General features: G+C 33.3%; 1 protein-coding gene across 1 annotated transcript in view; it reads right to left on the minus strand.

Moving 5' to 3' along the window:
- Pof1b (POF1B actin binding protein) overlaps positions 1-21,641 on the minus strand; it is a 70,702-nt gene that overhangs the window by 18,069 nt on the left and 30,992 nt on the right. Inside the window, exons 5-6 of the mRNA XM_077106459.1 lie at positions 19,193-19,375; positions 2,431-2,561 (exon numbers count right to left, since the gene is read on the minus strand). Of these exons, the coding sequence (XP_076962574.1) occupies positions 2,431-2,561; positions 19,193-19,375 (314 nt within the window). The remainder of the gene's footprint in view (positions 1-2,430; positions 2,562-19,192; positions 19,376-21,641) is intronic.

Raw genomic sequence — 21,641 nt, forward strand, 5'->3', positions numbered from 1 at the left:
AAAATGGAGCAAATGAGTCAATTGTCTATGAACTGGGATCTCTGAAACTAGGAGTCCCAAATAAAATTTTCCTCCTCTAAAATTGTACTTGTCAGGTCTTTTGGCAACAGCAGTGAAAATGCTGACTAAAACAACATTAAACCAATTACTATGCTAAACAACAAGGACAATGAGGTAAATAAAATTGTTCTTATCAGGCTCTCTGAATTTTAGGGATAGTGAATGTTGGGTGTGGGCTGATGAAGGGAGTGGTAAAAGGAAACAACATATAAGGCAGAGAGCTAGACTGATCCAGAGTTACAATTTTTCTAAGTAGGGAGGCCACCTAAATAAGAAGGAAAAGATGAAGATAATGGTAAGGTTATAGTCACTATTCATGATAGATTAGGAAGAAGGGAGACAAAAAATAGAAAAGATATGGAAAAAAAGATTAATAGAGACTATATAGCAGGAACAAATAAATATTAATATGTATTTGTTAGTGATAATATATACAAAATGGCATATATGGTGTCATATCATATGTGTTAATTGCATATAATTTATACAATTATATATTGTAAAAATCATGTCTAAGAAGTAGAAGGATCTAGGTAATAAAAAGTCTGAATTGAAAAAAAAAACTATTGCTTTTTTCTTATCTTCTGGATTATTCTGAATTTATGGAGCTTTTATAGATTTTGCCTGACATTCGGTCACATACATGCTGTGATTAAAAAATAACAGGCAACTTTGGAGGTACAATCTATAGAATTCATTTTATGACAATATGCTCTCATTTATACATGAATAGTTGATAAACTATTAATGCATGTTTTAAATATATGCAATTATGTAACATGATGTATAATACTTTATATGTATTTATAAATAGGTATTTATAATTCACATTCATATGTAATATAAATAAAATGTAGAAAATTAGTATAATGTATACCATTTATATGTACTATATAATGTATTAAATATACATTGAGCACTGGCCTCCATTTATTGAGCACACACCATAGAAGATAAACAGTGGTGTGTTGGCAATGGGACTATATCTTGTTTCATACACGTAATATCTTAAAACAAGTCACAGAATAACATTCATTTTATGTTAACATTTAAAAATTATAAATATTTATGGGGTTCCACATAATGTTTCAATACATGTATACATTTCCTAACATTTAAATCAGGTTAAACTTATGCATCTTTTCTTCTTTTTAGTTGTCAATGGATCCTTATTTTATGTGATGCTGAGAATTGAACCTAGTGCCCCACACATGCTTTGCAAGTGCTTTACCACTGAGCCACCACCCCAGCCCCAAACTTACCTATATTATCAAACATTTACCATTTCTTTCTGGTGAACAAAAAATTAAAATAATTTTTTCTAGTTTTTTGAAAAGTACACTACATTATCATTATCTAATAGTCACCCTACTGTGAAACAGCACAGCAGAACTTCTTGTTTCTATTCATCTGTTACTTAGTACCCAATGATCAACCTTTCCCCATCCCACATCACTACTGTCCTCAACCTCTGGTAACCCCTAGTATAATTTCCACTTCTATTGTGAGAAGCATTTCTTATATGAAATGGAGTCTCAGGGTAAAATGGAGTCTGTTTGGTCATTGTCCATATAGCCTGGCCCATAACATTATGAGATCAACATATTTAGTTTCTACATATGAGTGAGACCATACAGTACTTGCGTTTCCATTCCTAGCTTATTTTACTTAATGATCTCCACTTCTATCCATGTCATCAAAAATGGTAGTATTTAGTTCTTTTATATAGCTAAATAATATTCCATTGTGTTCATGTACCACAATTTTTTATCCATTTATCAGTTGATAGACACCTATGTTGCTTCTATTTCTTGACTATTTTGAGTAGTGCTACAATGAACATGGGAATGCAGATGTCTCTTCAACATACCAAATTCATTTTCTTTGGACATATACCTGTGAGTGGGATTGTTAGATCATATGTCAATTAGGTTTTCAAATTCTGAAAGAATTTCCATGGTATTTTCCACCTTAGTTGTACTAATTTGCATTCCCATTACCCAGTGTATAAATGTTCCCTTTTCTCCAGCACTTTTTATCTTTTTTTTCAACATATCATATATATTTTTTAATTTTTTTCCCCAAGAATTTGCTTTTGCTGTCAAAGTATACTACAAAAAAAGCACACAAAATATTTTGCTAATCTTAAAAGGATTAGTGTTATTTTTGATGACTTTCATAATCTGTATTACTTTTTTAAAATGAAACATCTACTCAGCTTTACTAACAGTTGCCAATTTACACATTAAGAGTATGAAAGTCCTGCCATGAACATAAAACTGCTCTTTTTTAAAAAGTCTATTAAAATACAATAATGTAGTAAAATATTTGATAGCTACAATGTCAAAGCAAAAAATATGTTTACATTACCTTCCTCCAATTCTCTGCAAATGTTCTAATAAGCAATGATACAGATCTGTATTCTTACGGCTTAGGTCAGCAAGCAACTCTCCAAAATATTTGGGATCCAGTTTTTCAGGGCCATCATCCTGAATTATCACCTAAAACAAACATCAACAGCAATTATAAAAAATATTATGTTTTTCTAAATTCACACATATTGTGATATAAAATGTAAAAAGTAAAATGACCTATTAGTGTTATCACATAAATTAAGCCCTAAATTTTCTTTATATCTGAGTTATCATTTTTTCCATAGGGAAGAAATTTAAAGAAAAATTAACACAGCAATAACATATTCAATCTCATTGCACTCAAGTCTACATGATCTAATGAATGCAAAACTTGAATAACAAATACTGAATATAGACTTAAATAAAACAAAAAAAATAAGTAAATAATCTCTGAATTTCTTATTATCACCACTTGGCTTTCTCATCTGCCTCCTGTGGGAAAAGAAAATGTGATATTTGACTCATGCTGACTATAGAATAATTATTTTCATTTACACATACATATTTTCAGTGAAATCCAGCTTGATTTACCAGTATATCATAAAGTTAGACTAAGAAAATTTATGTTATTCAATGTGCTTTATGTGTTTCTTGTTAGACTCTCTCCTTTTATTATTTGGAGTGAATATATATAGTCAATCTGACATGGAAAAGAGTAGTTCTTGGTGAACTGTTGAAAATTCATGGACCCAAGAGATAACTGAAATCCTAGACACAAATTATTATGCATAGTATCCTAAATAAGACATAATTTATTGGTTTCATATCCATTACTGCCATCCTTTGGGTAAACCTGTAAAGTCAGTATCATCACATGGTAGGTTTAAATGTCGTAGAATTTATAAATAGTGCATAAATTCTATGCACTATGATATATAAAAATACAAATAGTCCATAGATCTATATTTGAATATTTAATATAACCCATTTTTAAAATTTTATTCAAGTTTTGTTTTATTTATTTATTTTTGGTACCAAGGATTGAACTCAGGGGCAGTAAACCACTGAGCCATAACCCCAGCCCTATTTCGTATTTTATTTAGAGACATTTATTTTGTATTTTATTTAGGATCTCACTGAGTTGCTTAGTGCCTTGCCATTGCTGAGGCTGGCTTTGATCTTGCAATTCTCCTGTCTCAGCCTCCTGATCTATAATATAATACTTTTTAATGCTTACATAAACCTAGCAACTTAGTAACAATTTTTGTTTCCCATCAACCTCTCTGTTCCCATCATATCATGCTATTCCTGCCTTTGGATCTTTACTTGCATTGTTGATTGCTTACAATATGCTCTATCCTTCTTGTGTGTGTTCAAATCTTACCTATCCTTTGAAACCCATCCCAAGATTATTAGCTCCTTGAAAATTGAGACTATGCCAATCAACAAGGCTAATTTAATTTTTGCTCTTTTGTGTTCAATTGTCTTGAATATTTTTGTACATTTTTAAATTACTTTTTTTAGTTGTAGATGGACAAAATATCTTTATTTTTATTTGTTTATTTTTATGTGGTGCTAAGGATAGGACCCAGGGCCTCATGCATGCAAAGAAAGAGCTCTATCACTGAGCTACAACCCCAGCCCAATGTTTTTGTACTTTTTAACACATACAAAGTCTTGTTCTCTCAGCACCCTCTCCCTTCCCCAAAATAAATTTTAAAAACTTAGCAGTAAATAACAAGTCATAATTTTTGGTATATCCTATAGTATTTAGCACAACATTGACTAAACATTCTATAGCTACTTAGTAAGTACTTGTTGAATAGAAAGAATTTATCTGCCTGATTAGAAGTGACCCAGATTCTGAAAGGATTTTTTTACAGACTGCTCCTAATGCATCCAATAAGAATGTTTAAAAAAATCAAAAAAGAGTGTAGGCAGAACTTCTTCAAGAATATCATTGTGACCCCCAAACCTTCTTCTGAAGTTAAAATGGAAGAGCTACTTAGTTGCTGCAACTAAATTGAACTTGTAGAGTTAGAGGCTGACACTTCAGTTCTCCTTAGACTTCAAACTCTGAGCCATCAGATCCTCCATCACAGGCCCCTCTCAGGAAATGAAGGTCAAAACCAGCCAAGTCCCTATTTGAAGTAAGCTTAAATACTTAAATGTTTATTTTGTATTTTATGCATGCATTTCCCCTTATTGATCATCTATATTTTAATCAAACTGAGAGTAGCCTAAAAATATGGTCTCATTATGATTTTAAAAATCAAAATTAGCTAGATAAGAGGGTATCTTAGACTGTTTTCTTGGGTAACTTAAATACCTGAGGCTGGGTATTTTAGAAAGAAGACTTTATTAGATTTGCAGTTCTGTAGATTCAAGAGCATGGTACCAGTTATCAGTTCAGGTTTGGTGACAGTTTCATGGCAAATGGCATCAGAATATTGGTAGTATGTAACAGAGTGATTACATGATGAAGCAGGGATCGAGAACAGGGGAAGGGGTCATACTTGCTCTTTTCAGAACAACTCTTTCAGGAGAACTAATTCAAGGTCCCACAAGAATTAACTTAATTCCTTCTGAGGGTGATACCCCAACAACTTAACCAACTCCCATCACTTTGCCTCTGAAATATCTCACACAGCATCACCACACTGGGGATTAAAGCTTCCAACACATAAATTTTGGGGGTAAAAACCACGTCCAAATCATGGTAGAGATTGAAAATCTAGGCATCATATGTCACTCCATTTACCTTGAGGATATTTTCTTTGCAGTAACTGGCCCCATTTCATCTCTCATCTCCCCATGTGTGTCCCTTCCAAGATGACAAATTTTCCAAGCAGAACAGGACATGTTTAAGCCAAGAATATTTAAGTGCCAAGTGTTTCTTCTAGAATTTCCAAACAATTAATTGCATATGTTTAGTATTTGGCATAATGTTCTCTCAGCTGATAATATTTCTCCTAATGCTATGAAAATCATGTTTATCTTCCATTTGAATCATTGGAAAGGGTAATTTCATAGTTGCAAATAATTCTTAAAATATTTGCTTTTGTGTATAAATATTCTCTTGTCATTGTGCTGCACATTGATAGACTTTAGGTGCATAATTCTTTCCCACATGAATCATTAGTGCCATTAATAAAATTTTGCTTATGTAATTTCTGTGTGATGGATTTAAGCACTCAAAGAATCACAAAGGCCATGACATGAAATGACTTAGATCAATATTTTATCTATATTCAAAGCTAGATAGAGGTATCAGAAGCTTCTAAACAGAAACAATTTTATTACAAGAAAAGATAATTATAAGTAATATTTATTCAGTTCTTAACTATGTGTTCCAGGAACTGCACATACACTTCACATACAGATTAAATAAGGTAATGCTTCTCACTACATACTTTGTTGCCACTACACTATATTTCTTTCCCAAGTGACCTCGATTATTTGTTTTCTTGGTTACTTTGGAATTGCACTATCCCTAAGTGTATTACTTTGGAGGTGAGTTGGGCTAGGACTTGAAACAGTAAGGAGTTTTCTTTTCTCAGAGGAAAACTATGCAAAATATGCCTGAAGTTCAGGCAATAAATTTTATTCAGCTAGAGAAAAGGTAAGAGGATTAAAGTTGAAGAATGAATTATTATATTAAAAGAAATGTCACAGTAGAGAAACCAGAAGAAAAAATTCACACTTATGTGAATATATTTCTTGTCATTTTTTTAGAATCTATGATTAATAATAATAATTAAGTAAAACTCAGTAGAAACCAAAACTCAGTTGAGTTCAAAATTTTGGAGTTGTGAGAACAGAGGAATTCAGTTTCTCACCTAGTGTTAAGTGTTTTATTAGTACTCAAGAATAAAATGAAATTTCCTAATCACAAAGTGCCAGTTAGCCATTTTTTTACGTTACTAAATCACAAATTCTTAGAATGTCTAAATGTTATTGGAATTGTTTGTGAGTGTGTTTTGGCATAGCTTTTATGTTTTAGTTTTTTAAAAAAGCATATGGACATAATACCTTTATTTTATTTATTTTTATATGGTGCTGAGGATCAAACGCTCACACTTCCTAGGCCAGCACTCTTACCACTGAGCTACAACACCAGCCCTGGCATAGCTTTTAGTGTTGGCTCAAAGTCATGTTCTTATTGTTCTGAGAAAGCCATGGTAAGGGATCTCCCAAGGAAAAATGAATGCTTTGGGCCAGGAGAATTGTAATAGATGGAGATTTTCTCTTTGTTACAATATTGAGTTGATCGGATACTCAAGATATATACTCCATATTTACTCATCTACCTAAAGAAGGAGAGCTATCTCAAATGTTAATCTTTGATAATAATTTTAGCTGTTCACATATAAACAGGAGAGGAATATAGACTGCTCCAGATATTTTGTTCCAGATATCCAAAATGTGGTATTTCTTCAAAAAATTATAAAAATTATTAAAGATTCATGAACACGTGACAATGAAATACCTTCATTTAGATCAATATTTGATTATAACAAATACCAAGCTGTCCTGTTCCTTTTTTCTGATTGCAGATGAGAAATTCTTGAAAATAAAGACTCCAGAAACCTAAGGCAAAACAACCACATTTAGCTGTATAGTCAGATTAATGGTTACTTCAGAATTTCTGAAGAAAGTAAATACTTTTCAAAGAGAAACCATAGACCTCATCTCACTACTGCCTTGGAAATTCTTGTCCTAATTCTCTCTTGTGGTTTTATGTCATATTTGTAGTCTATGAGATTCCAGAAATAGTAGGTGAATTTTTCTGGTTGTCTCTATACTGTATCAATTTTCATACTTCAAGATTACTTTGGCCAACTATATTTATAAAGTTCAGTCACAGTAATTTTAGAGCCCTGTAGATAGTAGATACACATATGTTGCTAATTTCACCTGAACTATCTTTTCTTGCATGGTGCCCCTCAAGCTTAATGGTACACACCCTGTGAGGATGTTTCTCCAGGCTGGTTTGCAGTGAAGGAACAAATCATAATTCAGTATGATAGTGTATTGGCTTAATTAAATTTATTCCCACTAGGAACTGGCTTAAGTTGTAACTATTAAGTCACCATTCAGAAGGGCAGATTAGCAAATTATAAAGTGCTTAAAATACCATGTTATATAAAAGCAATTAGGCATTAAGTACCTAACATTCTAAAACTCATGAACATGTTAAATAATGAGATCTGTTGTGCTTAGATTCTACTGAGAAATAACTTGTGAACTGCTGCATGACAATGAAAATATATTTTTCAAAAGTAAAAATGTATAAGTGATATCTATATAACCAGTAAAGCTCATAAGGATATGATGATTTATAGATAAATAAGGTTACCATTTGATTAATATTGCTTTAATTTTGGACATTTAATAGCTATCAAACTGATTCAAATAAAACTTAATCCAGTGGGTACTAATCTCTGAGAAAATTAAATGTATTTTAGGTGCAACATCAACAATCATGCACATATTTTGTACCACAAATAAGAAGCAATCTTAGAGAAAAAGTATAATAATTTTCGGTTCTGAAAATTCTTACTGCTATTTTAATCTGTGTACATATTGAATAAAGAAATTATGTATTGGGGCTGGGATTGTGGCTCAGTGGAACAGTGCTTGCCTATCACATGTGAGGCCCTGGGTTCGATCCTCAGCACCACATAAAAACAGAAAGAATAAACACATAAAGTTAAAAAAAGAAATTATGTATTATACAGTGCCTGTTACATATTAGATTTTCAATAAATATCAGTGAACTGAATTTACTGTACAATAATAACAATTCTAAAATAAATACTTTTTTACTTGTGGTAGTTAAGTACTTAATCACCCAACATATATTTATATGTGGATGAACTTAGAAAAGTATTACAATTGAAGTCAAATGAAAAATTGAAGTCATACTTCCTGGTTGTGGGTTAAATAAATTGCTTAACATTTGTGAGCCTAGGTTTTTCAACTGTAAAATGTAGGTAATTTAGTACCTATTTTACAAAGTTATGGGAGGTATCAAATAAAATTAAATAGTGGGGGTGGGGAGCAGTCTACCTATAATCCCAGCAACATGGATGGCTGAGACAGGAGGATCACAAGTTTCAGGCCAACTTCAGCAACTTGGTGAGATCCTGTCTCAAAATTTAAAAAAACAATAATAATACAATTTAAAAAGGGCTGGGAATGTAGCTCAATGATAAACCAGCCCTGGGTTTAACCCCCCAGTATAAAAACAAATAAATATATGGGGGTAAAATGCTTTGTGAATTGTTAAACAATCATGCAAATAGTGATTTTATTTAATTTAAGGCATATGGATAATTTTCTATTAGAATTATGATAAAAAGAATATAAGAAAACTGTTTATATTTAAACATTCTCACCTTCTTGGAAGTAGAGATACTGTCTTAGTATCTTTCTAAAATTTCATCACCTAGCATAGTGCCTGAATATGGTAAGTGCTAATACAATATATTGGATTAATACATTAAATATCTTTATCATCACAAAAATAGTAATAATGCTGATTCTGCATCAATTTATCTCATTAATCAAAATATATATTAGGGACAGCCCTTTTAACAGCCTAATGATGCAAGGTAAGTAGTGAGGAAATTGTTGGTAATCAAGGATGAAATTGGGAATACATATTAAGTAGAACTGATACAAAAGCACTGGTTGGAAGAGTTGCCTTAATAAAGCTCACTTAAATGCACTTTTGTAAAGCTTAATCAAGGTTTTTCTGACTTCCTTTTGGGGTGTGTGTGTGTGTGTGTGTGTGTGTATGTAATGTAAATTTGATATTATATTATAAAATATTGTGATTCCTCTATTCACACCAATTAAAAATCACATTGGTTGTGGGGCCAGGGCCAGTGGCAGAGAGCTTGCCTAGCATGGATAAGGCACTGGGTTCAATCCTCAACACCACATAAAAATAAAAAATAAAGACATTCTGTCTATCTAGAACTACAAAAAAAAAACCCGCATTGGTGGTTTGTATAGTCATTTCATAATGAGTATGGGTGAGTGAATAATAATATTTATAGCTAATTAGACAATTAAATGTATGGTATTTTACTATAATACACAATAAGTATTAATAATTTATTAAGCTTTTATTCTCATGGACAATGGAATCTTTGCAAGAAATTATTTTTTTTCTTTTTGTTTCAAGGGTTTCTTGGAAGCTCAGAGCCAAAGTTTTGATTCAGTTTTAATAATGATAAAACCCTGTGACCTGAATTTCTGTGTACTTTTCCCTCTGGTGTTATCATTCCATTGTATGTACACTGTAGTTGACACTTAACGTCTTTTTCCATTCCACTGCATCTTATTGATTATCATAAGCCATTCCAAATTTCTTCAAATGAGAAAGGATGTATAAATGCATAAATATATAAGCATATACATCAAATAAACTAATATGTATTTTTAAAATACATAACATCTTGGTAATACCTTTGTTGCTACCTTTTCCTCTTCTCTACTTCTCTATCATTTCTCTTTCCTATGATTCCTTAACATATAATTTATTCAAAGGGTGGAAACCCTTAGCTCATATAAGCCAGTCTAGTGAAGAAACTTACTGCACATATACGTTGGCACCTTTAATGCAACATCTCATATATTTTAGCTTTCTCATTAAACTGAAGCTAAACTCTATACCCACAAACCAAATACAGGGTTTACAGGGTCTCAGGGGCATGAGTCCTTCCTTCATTAAGCACATATTTTACTGACAACTTAGTAAGCACTGTCTTAAAGTACTGTCCCAAGTACTACTAGAAACACAATCAAATAAGCAATTGCCTCCACAAAGTCTTCATAACCTTTATAGTCTTTCAGAAGAGCTACATATACACCTAAATAGCATTAATGTAAGGAACAGACTGATTAATAATGAGTCTAAATACAGGCACAAATCAAATGCTAAAAGAATTCTAAGAGACAACTTTCGGCAAATACTAAAATAATTTTAAGAAGGATGTAACTTTCAGCCAGATTGAAGATATGTATACAATCAGTAAAATATGACAACTGAATAGGTGTGGAGTGGCAAAATAGAGGGAAAATTTAAAATGATATTAGATTTTAAGTCTGATAACTAGAGAACTGGAGATACCATTAATAGAGATAAGAGACAGTAAAAATCTGGCATGGTCAGTTGCAGGTGACTGTGGGACAGTTAAGTAGAGATTCACATAGACCATTAAAATGACATATTGCAGCTGAGGAAGAAATTTCTGGTAGGTGTCCATGTAGAGCTATGGCAGAAGTCAAGATTTTATATTGTCAAGATAGAGATGGTAGGAGAAAGGGGCTATAATTGGGTCCTTAGGGAAGTTTTTCTTGTGACTGAGTGGAGAAGAGCCTGAGAAGATGTTATGGATGAGATATGAGGTACCCCCTAAAGCTCATGTGTGAGGCAACACAAGAATTCTCAGAGGTAATATTAGATTATGATTAGATTATGAGTGATATAACCTAATCAGTGGATTAATCCACTGATGTGGATTAACTGGGTGGTTACTGTAGGCAGGTAAAGTGTGGCTGGAAGAAGTAGGTCCTTGGGGATGTGCCTTTGGGGTTTGTATTTTGTCCCTGGTGAGCAGAGCGCTGCCTCCCCCCCTCCCCCTTTGACTCCTGGTTGCCATATTCTGAGTTGCTTTCCCCTGCGACTCCCCCCCCCCTTTTTTGAGGGGGATGGGTCCTGGGGATTGAACTCAGGGGTACTTGACCACTGAGCCACATCCCAGCCCTATTTTGTATTTTATTTAGAGACAGGGTCTCACTGAGTTGCTTAGTGCCTCACTTTTGCTGAGGCTGGCTTTGAACTCATGATCTTCCTGTCTCAGCCTCCCGGGCTGCTTGGATTACAGGCGTGTGCCACTGTGCCCAGCTGCCTATGATATTCTATCTCACCTGGGGCCCTGAGCTATTGAGTAAGCCAAAAGTGTACTGAACTCCTGAAACCATGAGCCAAAATAAACTTCCTCTATGTTGTTCTTGTCAGATATTTCAATAATACTAATGCAAAGCTGACTAAAACAGAAAAGGACTTGGAAGCAACAATAAAGTATAATGGAAGAATATCTAGAATGGATAAGTAGTACCAAATGCAATAGAACTGGAACAAGATGAGGACTGGTAAGGAAAGCTGAATTTGGAAACTTGGAGGTCAATAAAAGAAATTTCAGGAACATAGCAAAGCTAGAATATATTCACAAAGTGTTAAGAAATGTGTGGGTAGTGAGGACATGGAATCAGTGAGCTGCCTTCCTCCTTTGAAAATTTTGTGGAGGTAAAAAACAAAAAAAGATGAGATCCTGTCAATAGAATGATAGGATTACAAATTGAGTGAACTTGAAAACAAATATAATCTTAATTTTTGAATCAAAAGAAACAAGATTTCTAAAGGTATAGAGAAATTTTTCAGTGAAGTGAGTCATTGAAATTCACACAGTGAACACAAATTGTGGTCCTTGGACCAGTAGAAATAAGATAATCAAGGAACTTAGAAATTGTCAGGCTCCAGCAATCTCTACCTAAATAGACCTTCCAACTGATTCTGGCACACATTAAAACTTGAATTGCACTTCCCATTTTCAGTAGAAGGCAAAGCCTCCTAAAGTGAAAGAACAGTGATAGGACTTGTAGTTAAAGTAGGGAGGAACAGAAAAGGATTAGACATTAAATACTGGTAGCAAGTCAGTTCAAATTAGTAAAAAGAGTTGCCAATTAAGAAGAGAGGACAATATGAAATAATCTTTCCTAGATAAAATTGGCTTAATTTAGGGACTTTCTTCATCACACAAAGAAGTCAAAATCTCAGAACAGAGAAAGTAGATGGTAGTATACCCAAAGTAAGAGATCTGTACATCGAGGACAATAAACAGAATGCAACAAAAAGTTAATCACCTTCAAGGAAAAGGATTCTTGAATTGGTTGACAATGATGTCCTGCTTGGCTTGGAACTGAGAGCTGGATATCTCAGTGAGAGCAAGGTTAAGTAGAAAGGAAAGCATAGAAGATGAAGTAGTAAAGTGATGATAAGAGAGAGAGACATTCAGTATTCCAGGTTAAATAGTTTTAAGTGACAATGTAAGTTCAAGGAATGACCAAAGTCTACGTGGACTGAATACAAAGAAATGAAGAAATTAAAGGATATAAAGAACTATGAGGACAGAGTGTGGGAAAGATTACTGATATGGATGGTATAATTCGTATAGATTTATACGTCAGTGGGAAGTGGATAAAAGATTGTAAGCCACTTGATGAAACTTTTGAAGGATGATGAGAGTGACCATAAAGTCAATAGATAGTTGTAATTGAGGCAAGAAGGATGGTGTATGTGTATTACTGAGTTTTAAGGAAAGTAAAAGGTTGATGAGAGATGGTTGATCAAAAAAATCCAGAATATTTGACTGAGTCTAAAATTATATTGATGGGCTGGGGATGTGGCTCAAGAGGTAGCACGCTCGCCTGGCATGCGTGCGGCCCGGGTTCGATCCTCAGCACTACATACAAACAAAGATGTTGTGTCTGCCGAAAACTAAAAAATAAATATTAAAAATTCTCTCTCTCTCTCTTTAAAAAAATAAAAAATAAAATTATATTGAGAAAAGTATTACTAATTAATATCAACAGAAAAATATAGTTATACTAATAAAAGAAGCAAAACAACACACACATAAATTTAGTAGTAAATACTATTTATATTGCAATAATGACATAAATACTGAACACTAATTTAGCAAGCAAAAAGAAATATGGATATTTAACTGTGTTGGGATGGTGTAAGGGAGGAAAGCAGGTGTTGAAGGATTAACAAAATCTTTATGTACCAGAATTATCAGCAGAAAATATATAACATTTGATAAATCAATAAATATTAGCATAAATATATGCATACTATTTATCTAGTGGAGGTAGGTGGTAAATTCCAGAAAATAAAGCTAAGAGTTGAAAATGTTTGGCCTCTATATTTCTGATCTGGTTGGTGAAATGGGCTGGGACAGGGAATTTCTATTTTATGTTGTTGATGTCTATTTGAAATTTTAAGCTTACTGTGTTAATAAAATATAAGTTCTAAAAATAGTAAATAAGTAATAATTGTATAAAACAAAGGGGATATTGCCATGGAACAAAGGTGCATCTTAGCAGGAAGTTGCAGGAGGTAACAGGAGACAAATATGGTGCCCAAATAGATACTAATTAAATTTTTGATATGGATAGCAGGGTATTGAAGTTTGCACAAATGACTCTCAATTTCAATAATAAGAATGAAAGCAATAAATATGAAAAAGGACTTGAGCCACAGGTTAATGAGTGAAAATGTTGTTCATTGAACTAACCATGCATCAAATTCCATCATTAGTGAATGACTTATGTAAAATAAACTTTGTAACAATCTTCCTGAAAAGAAGACCTGCCAGAAAATGTATTTGACACTAAGACTTGTATTATACTGGTGTTGACAACTAAGGTTTTAAATAATGGAAGAAAGACATTATTACATCCCAAGTTGGAGTTGGTTTTCCATTGGATATGTCACTATCTGAGTGGGCAGGATGGTTGCCTTTACACTCTTCCTGTGACTTTAAATGTTTTCTGGAAGTCATAAGCCAAGTTCAAGAGAGTTTTATACACAATATAAATATTTATTTGGTCGTTCTTATAAAAACCACCTGTATGACAACTTGTAAAATGAGTTCAGCTGAGCTTTTCCCTGTAACTAACATTTGTGAAATCATCCGTGGCAATGGCACGAAAATGATCACATGATGTTATTAATTTCCCAAGGGACATGGCTAGAGATATTTTGAATTTAAAACCAAAATAATTCTGAGGGAGGGCCATGAAAAATATACATATATTGTGAAGTCAGGCTTTTGGACACCTGATTTTGAAATATATTTCAAAGTCTATTCCTTTGAGTCAAGCATTTTAAAATACTAAAAATAGTATTATACCTCAGTGATGGAGCACCCATGTAGCATGCATAAGACTCTGGATTTGGACCCTAGCAAAACACACACACACACAAATAGCATTATAATGGAACCAATGTATTATATTGATTCTTTTTTAAATTTTGAGACAGGGTTTCACTAAGTTACTGATGCTGATCTTACTTCACCTAAATCTCTGGCTTCATCCCTCAGGCCTCATTTATAGATGACAGGATTTATTTTCTGTTTCCAAAAGCCAGGAAGTGTGTTCTGAACATTTAAATGGCTCCATCTAGGAGAACCAAAGAGGAGACCCAGAAGGGACCCTAGAAATCATACACCAGTCACGGAGGGAAGGTTTTGTGTTATGTGTTTACGTCTGCTGATTGGCAGCTGAGGTGAGTTCCAGGCTGAGTGGTGGGGCTGACCACCCACGGCTGCCACGGGCTCAGCATCAGGTGGTCCAGCTGCTCAGTTCCTACCTGATCGAATTCAGGCTCCCATTTCAGAGGACAGTGAACTACATTTCTGTCCCCATGTCCACCATACTCTGTGTGTGGTGTCTCCCTTCTGTGTGGCTTTGCACACAGCTTAGGTCAGCTTTTATGCGTTCTGAGCCTGCTGAGAAGAGCTGGGCTTCATTTCTCTGTCTGGGCTCCCGGGGCAGGTAGTAGGTAAGTAAGGTCTTTCTTAGACTCAGCCATTGACTCAGGCTGTCTGGGACCCCTCTGGGGTTCCCCCACACTCAACTGAGTGTATTCCTGGGCTGAGGGAGGGTGTCTGATGTTTCTGGGTGCCCTCCTGCCCGCAGGGGTTGCTTGTGACTCACCAAGCATGGAAATCCACCACGAGGCTTCATGCCCTGCTTCTCGCCCTGAAAACCATCTCCAGCAAGCCAACCACAAGGTGTGATCATCTGAGAACCACTGAGATCACTCACCTCTGGGCCATTGCCCCAGCTGTTCCCTGTTCAACCAAATTAATTACAGGAGTCCATGCAGCTCAGCAGAATCAGATTTTATCAAATCAGATAATTAAACAGAAATCCTATGTCCTTTCCACTTTACCATGCTACTTCCAAAACATAACTTTAAAAAAATTTTTGAAATGGAACAAATTTTAGTTTTAAAAGATCCTAAATTATATCTGCTCTATTGTCCTTTAAAGAGACTCTTCTACCCATGAGTCACATCTATACAGACATGTAAACACCAAGGAGGCTAGAGTTACAGAACTCTTTCCCTACGCTCCTTCCTCCATTAGTCCTGTGAATCTCACCTTTATCCTCATAAAACACTGAAAAATTGTATCTACACAAGAAGCCTTCAAACTTTAACAAAGCTACAGAGAAATCTCAAACTATACTGTGAGTAGTAAAATAGGAGTGATATAACTGGGCATGGTGGCACATGCCTATAATCCCAGTTACTCAAAAGACTCAGGCAAGTTTGAGGGCAGTTTCAGCAATTTAGCAAAATTCTGTCTCAAAATAGATAAAAAGGGCTGCAGTGTAGGTCAGTTGGTGGAGTTTCCCGGGTTCAGTCATCAGTATTGTTAAAAAAAAAAAGTGATATATTACTTACTAAACACTACCCATTTTCTAAGTACATAATAAAATATCTGATTAAATATATTTTTAGATGTACTAAGGTAGTGATATATACCATTACTATTGCCATTGGATAAAAATCCTTTCCTTGTTTTTTTTTTTGCGGGGGGGAATATCAGGGATTGAAATAAAGGGGCACTCAACCACTGAGCCACATCCCCAGTCCTATTTTGTATTTTATTTAGCTACAGGGTCTCACTGAGTTGCTTAGTGCCTCACTTTTGTTGAGGCTGGCTGTGACCTCCTTATCTTCCTGATTCAGCCTTCTGAGTTGCTGGAATTACAGATATGTGCCACAGCACCCAACCTATACAAAATTTCTTAATACATAAATATTGTTCTCATCTGTGATAATTATCTCTAATATAGTTTCAACTGTCATTATTCTATGTTAAATTTTATTCTATTCAAAAATATTTCTGCATGACATTTTTTTCATGTTGTAGACTTTATGGTTTATGAAAAACTTTCAACATGTATTTCATTTTAGTCTTTATATCAACCCTGCAAGATAGACATTATTACCCCAATTTTTGAATGAATATGCTAGAGAGGTTTAATGTTATGAAGATCACACAGCTTAAAAGGGACAAAGCTAGAAATGGAACCCAAATCTTCTTGTCCTGAAGCTAGTCCACTTTCTCTTACATCACTAATATCTCCCTACTGACAGACACTTCTCTTTCCAGTGCTCTATTAATGTTTACATTACTGTTCAAATACTCTCCACATAACTGACTCAAATTCCAGGGGTAACCATTGGGTTCTGGAGTAGTTAACTTATGTATGAATCCTTGATCCACTATATGCTAATTGTTTAAGCCTCCACAAATAACCTCTTCAGATCCCAATTTCATTATCTGAATGATAAGGAAAATAATATCACCTTCCTAATCTGATTGTTATAAAAGAAAAACAATCAATATGCTAGTCTATTTTGCACAAAACTGCTAAGGATTAACCTTCTAAAGCATACCTATCAGTATTTTCTTACACAATTACCTTCAATCACTGTTTTAGTGGGCTTTTTCATTTCTGCAACCAAAAGACTTAATAAGAACAGTTTAAGGAGGACGAAGTTTATTTTGGGGCTCAAAATGAATTATAGTAGATGGGGTAGAGGGAGAAGATGGGAGGGGAGGGGAGGGGGGATAGTAGAGGATAGGAAAGGTAGCAGAATACAACAGTTACTAATAGAGCATTATGTAAAAATGTGGATGTGTAACCGATGTGATTCTGCAATCTGTATTTGGGGTAAAAATGGGAGTTCATAACCCACTTGAATCTAATGTATGAAATATGATATGTCAAGAGCTTTGTAATGTTTTGAACAACCAATAAAAAAAATGGTTTCTGAAATCTCAGTCCATAGACAGACAAATCCATTCCTCAGGTCTTGAGGTGAGGCAAAACACCATGGCAGAAAAGTGTGACGGAGGGAAATGGCTCAAGACATGATGATTAGGAATCAGAGAGAGCCTCCACTTGCCACATACAAAATATATACCCCAGAGGCATGCCCCTAGTGACCCACCTTCTCCAGCCACACCCTATCTGCCTTCAGTTAGCACTCAGTTAATCCCTATCAGGGAATTAATTCACTGATGGGGTCAAGGCTTTCAAAACCCAGTGATTTCACCTCTAAGCACTATCTTACATGAGCTTTGGCAGGACAACTCACATCCAAACCATAATACTTACTCTACATTGCCTATTAAAGAAAATCCAAAATTTGTAATTTAACACTTAAGGAACTTATGATCTGGCCTTGACATGTTAACACTATAATGTACTATCTCCTTATCACATGTCTTCTATCACATACATATCAAAACACTAATTATTCCTGAAACATAAAATGTACTTCAGTAAATCCATAATTTATATGATTCCCTCTTCCTTGGATACTATCTTTGTGTAATACCACAATGCCACATGTGAAAATTATGCCCATTTTTCAAAGTCCTGGTAAATTACCACCCCCTCAATCTCTTCCTTGATCTCTCAGCTGAAATTCATTTCTTCTTCCTTCTCTTCTAAATGCATATTGGTTATCTTTAATGATAGACAACACTTTGCTTTGCATTATAATTTTTGTGCTTTCTACTTTCCCCTATTAGAGGAAACTAAGGCAAAACAAAATCAAGGATTAGTTTGAACTGTATGGCATTACTGAGATTTGACCAATATGACCTGTATAAATGACAATTTCAAATTATTTAATCTAATAACACATTTATAGCCATTATTAATCCATATAATGTAAGAAATTCAATGATTTAGTGTTATTTTAGAGGGTAATATTTCCATGCAAGCATTCAGAGCAAAGACAATTTTAGAGTTTTGTTGGAAAAATATAGATTTTTAAATCATTTATACTTCTTTTTGTTCAATATGGCTAAAGTATACATTTCAAAATTTCAGTCCTTAGAAATGATCTCACATATATTTTAAATAATCTAAATTCTTATATTGACAGGCTCCTTATTTATTCTTATTCTTTTCTTTTTTATTCTAGTAATAGTTGCCTATGAGAGGTTGAATTAAGATTTGAAAAAAAACATTAATTATGTCTGAGTCTCCATTGCTCCAGTTGTGATTATTAGTTTTACCAGATACAAGAAAGTCTTTGTTTTCTTTTAACACTTGTATAGCAAATATTTAAAAGATTCCAATCTTCTAAACATAATGTACTCATTGAAGATGTCATCCCAAGAGATGTCTTAGTTACTTAGTTTCTATTTTGTTATAATATACAATGAAGTATTAACATATTTTTTTAATTTGGATTATTATAATATAGTCTCAAATAACATATATGGGAAGTAATTAGCTTATGAAATGTAACCATTATAATCATCTTATATAATCATTTCTAAATTCTTATTCATTTAAATACCACACCTCATGAAAATTATTTAATGTTGCATAATTACTGGGCTCATTTTAGAAGTAAGGATCAATTAGAAATCATGTATTTAGTAATAACTTAAGTCATAGATTTAATGTATTGAAGAACCTGAATTGTTCTGTCTTTTGAGAGATGGGATAATTGGTTTTTAAAAAGTTATAACATAAATAACAGTGGTAAAAATCAATGTTTTGATGAAAATTTAATGTGAGTACCTATACAGTGGTGTCAGAAGTATTTGAGGATGTTATTTCCATTTGAAAAGGAATCAGATGATTGATCTTACCTGCTCATGTATCTGGTTTGATCCACCATGACATAGTTCATTTCCAACGCTTGTAGAAGTTGAATCACTTCCTGTGATGCTATGTATTTGTTGGTTAGAATGGGATTGTTGACAGTGTGAAGAGTGGATGATCTGAGGCTGTTGGACAATATGATGATGGCATTGAACCTGAGGATAACATTCCTAAAACACAAACACATATAAAAAATAGCTGCTGAGAATAAATAACATTAATCGAGACTAAAAAAGCAACTGAAACCATGTTTTAAAACTCAGTGCATGTTTTCACAATATAATTTAAACCCTAGAATTTGTAGTATTAATTGGTGGTATATTATTTTTCAAATTCTTCCATTGGGAAAACTTGTATTAAATTCTATTTTTATTCAATCATGTATCTGTGACTGTAGAAATACTTGCCTAGATAGGCCAGAGAATAACATGGTCTGATTAAATTAATATTCCAGTTACACTTATCACTAAAAGTATAATGAATATTAATATTAATTAATCTTTCTTCGATGATTCAACAGGCACTTCAGTATCTAATTACATAATAATACCATAACACTGAAGATGTAGATGGATATAAAATTAGAAAATAATGTAGTGATTTTCAATGTCAGGAAGCATATTAGAGTCACAGTAGGGGGGGGCAAAGTGCTAATGCTTATGAAAATCAAGTATGAATTTTTGAAAAAAAAAGATTGAAAACCAGTGACTGGTGCTTCCAATTCAGAAAACATGGATTTTTAACTCTAATTCTTCCACTTACTCTTTGATCTTTAAAATAAATAAATAAATAAATATATATATATATATATATATATATATATATATATATATATCTCCTTTATGAGTCCCAGTTTTCTAATTTGCAAAACTGGGTTCAGTATGGGTTCTCATGGATTGTTGTGATGCACTAATGCCTGTATATTACATACTACAAGGTAGGTGAGTAATATACATTTATTACTATTATTATTACTATTATTATCATTTATGTCATCATCATCATTGACTTTATCATCTATCTCACTAATTTTGAAGGTATAAAATAAACCCCTGAGGTCTAGAAAATCAAGTTGTTTTAATTATAATGACTGTAATTAATGGCAAAAATTGGAGTTGGAACTCAAGATTTCTAGCATAGAATTCTTTCAGGTATTAATTGGCTGAACATATACTGAGCCCAAGATATTCTTGAATTTGTTATTTTTAAACTAAATATTTGCTACCTGATTGTTTATTTGCCATGGATATTTTCAGGTAAGTATGGAAAACAAACTAATATATCTAAGTGTTTCAGTTTTGAGGAATTCAGATATCTGCTATAGTATGTTGTTATTATTCTACTTTGATAAGAGGCATCCAGAAGCTTGTTTTTAAATAAAAATATTCAATTTTGAGTCATAATACTACATTTAAGTATAATCACCTTTGAACGTTTGAACTCAATGCTGTATTTCTTTCAACTGTGGATAGTTGACCAATATTAAAATAGTAAAATACTTCATATTTTAAATTTTTATATGAAAAAATTCAATTTACGTTAAATGAAAGAAGTGCAGAAGAATTAATATAGTATTCTGGTGTAACTTATAAAGAATGTTTTACCTATATATTTATGAATATACATAAATGCTTCTGTATGATTTGACCAATAAAACTTTTAAGAACGGCAACTTCTGTTAAGAGAAATGAGGGACAAATTGATCCAAATAAGCTTGTTTTTCATTGTATTCATTTTTATACTTTTTATAGATTTTTATATTCTTTTACATTCTGGAAATTCTTACCATGTATACAAATGACCTACACACACACACACACACACACACACACACACACTACATTCTGGAAGAAAAACAAAAGGATAAAGAAACACATTTTGCAAATACAAGTCACCTTGATAGACATACAGGTAAATGCCATATAGGTAAATGCTAAGCAATCTAAATGCTTAGGAATATTTTCTCTAGATGCTTTTTAAATATAACTTACTTTGAAAGTATGCTAGCACTAATACCTTAACAGTTTAGAAAATTAAGCATATGCTGTCAGCAACCTTTGTACAAATTTGGGGGTTTGAATATATTATCTATTATTTTTTGGTAAACAATACCATCATATCTCGATTAGGATAAAAATCACATTGACAATCTGAGAAGACCATAACTCAGTGGGGATATTGAACACTAATGAAATAGAATCTCTCCTGAAGAAATAACAACAATGTATACCCCCAAAAGCAAGTGAGGAAACACTTGGAAAGGACACATCAACAGAAGGTAATAAAGAAAAAAAATTATTAATTATCTTCTTTTGTTAAGGTATCAGTTGACTCTTCAATAGAACACTGACATTCCTGTCATCTAGGGTGCTCTACACTCTGTCTGAGCCTATCTAGCCTCTTAATCATATATTGGTTCTGCTGAACTCTTAGCAG

Source organism: Callospermophilus lateralis, chromosome X (genome assembly GCF_048772815.1).
Source record: "Callospermophilus lateralis isolate mCalLat2 chromosome X, mCalLat2.hap1, whole genome shotgun sequence".
NCBI classification, from domain to species: domain Eukaryota; kingdom Metazoa; phylum Chordata; class Mammalia; order Rodentia; family Sciuridae; genus Callospermophilus; species Callospermophilus lateralis.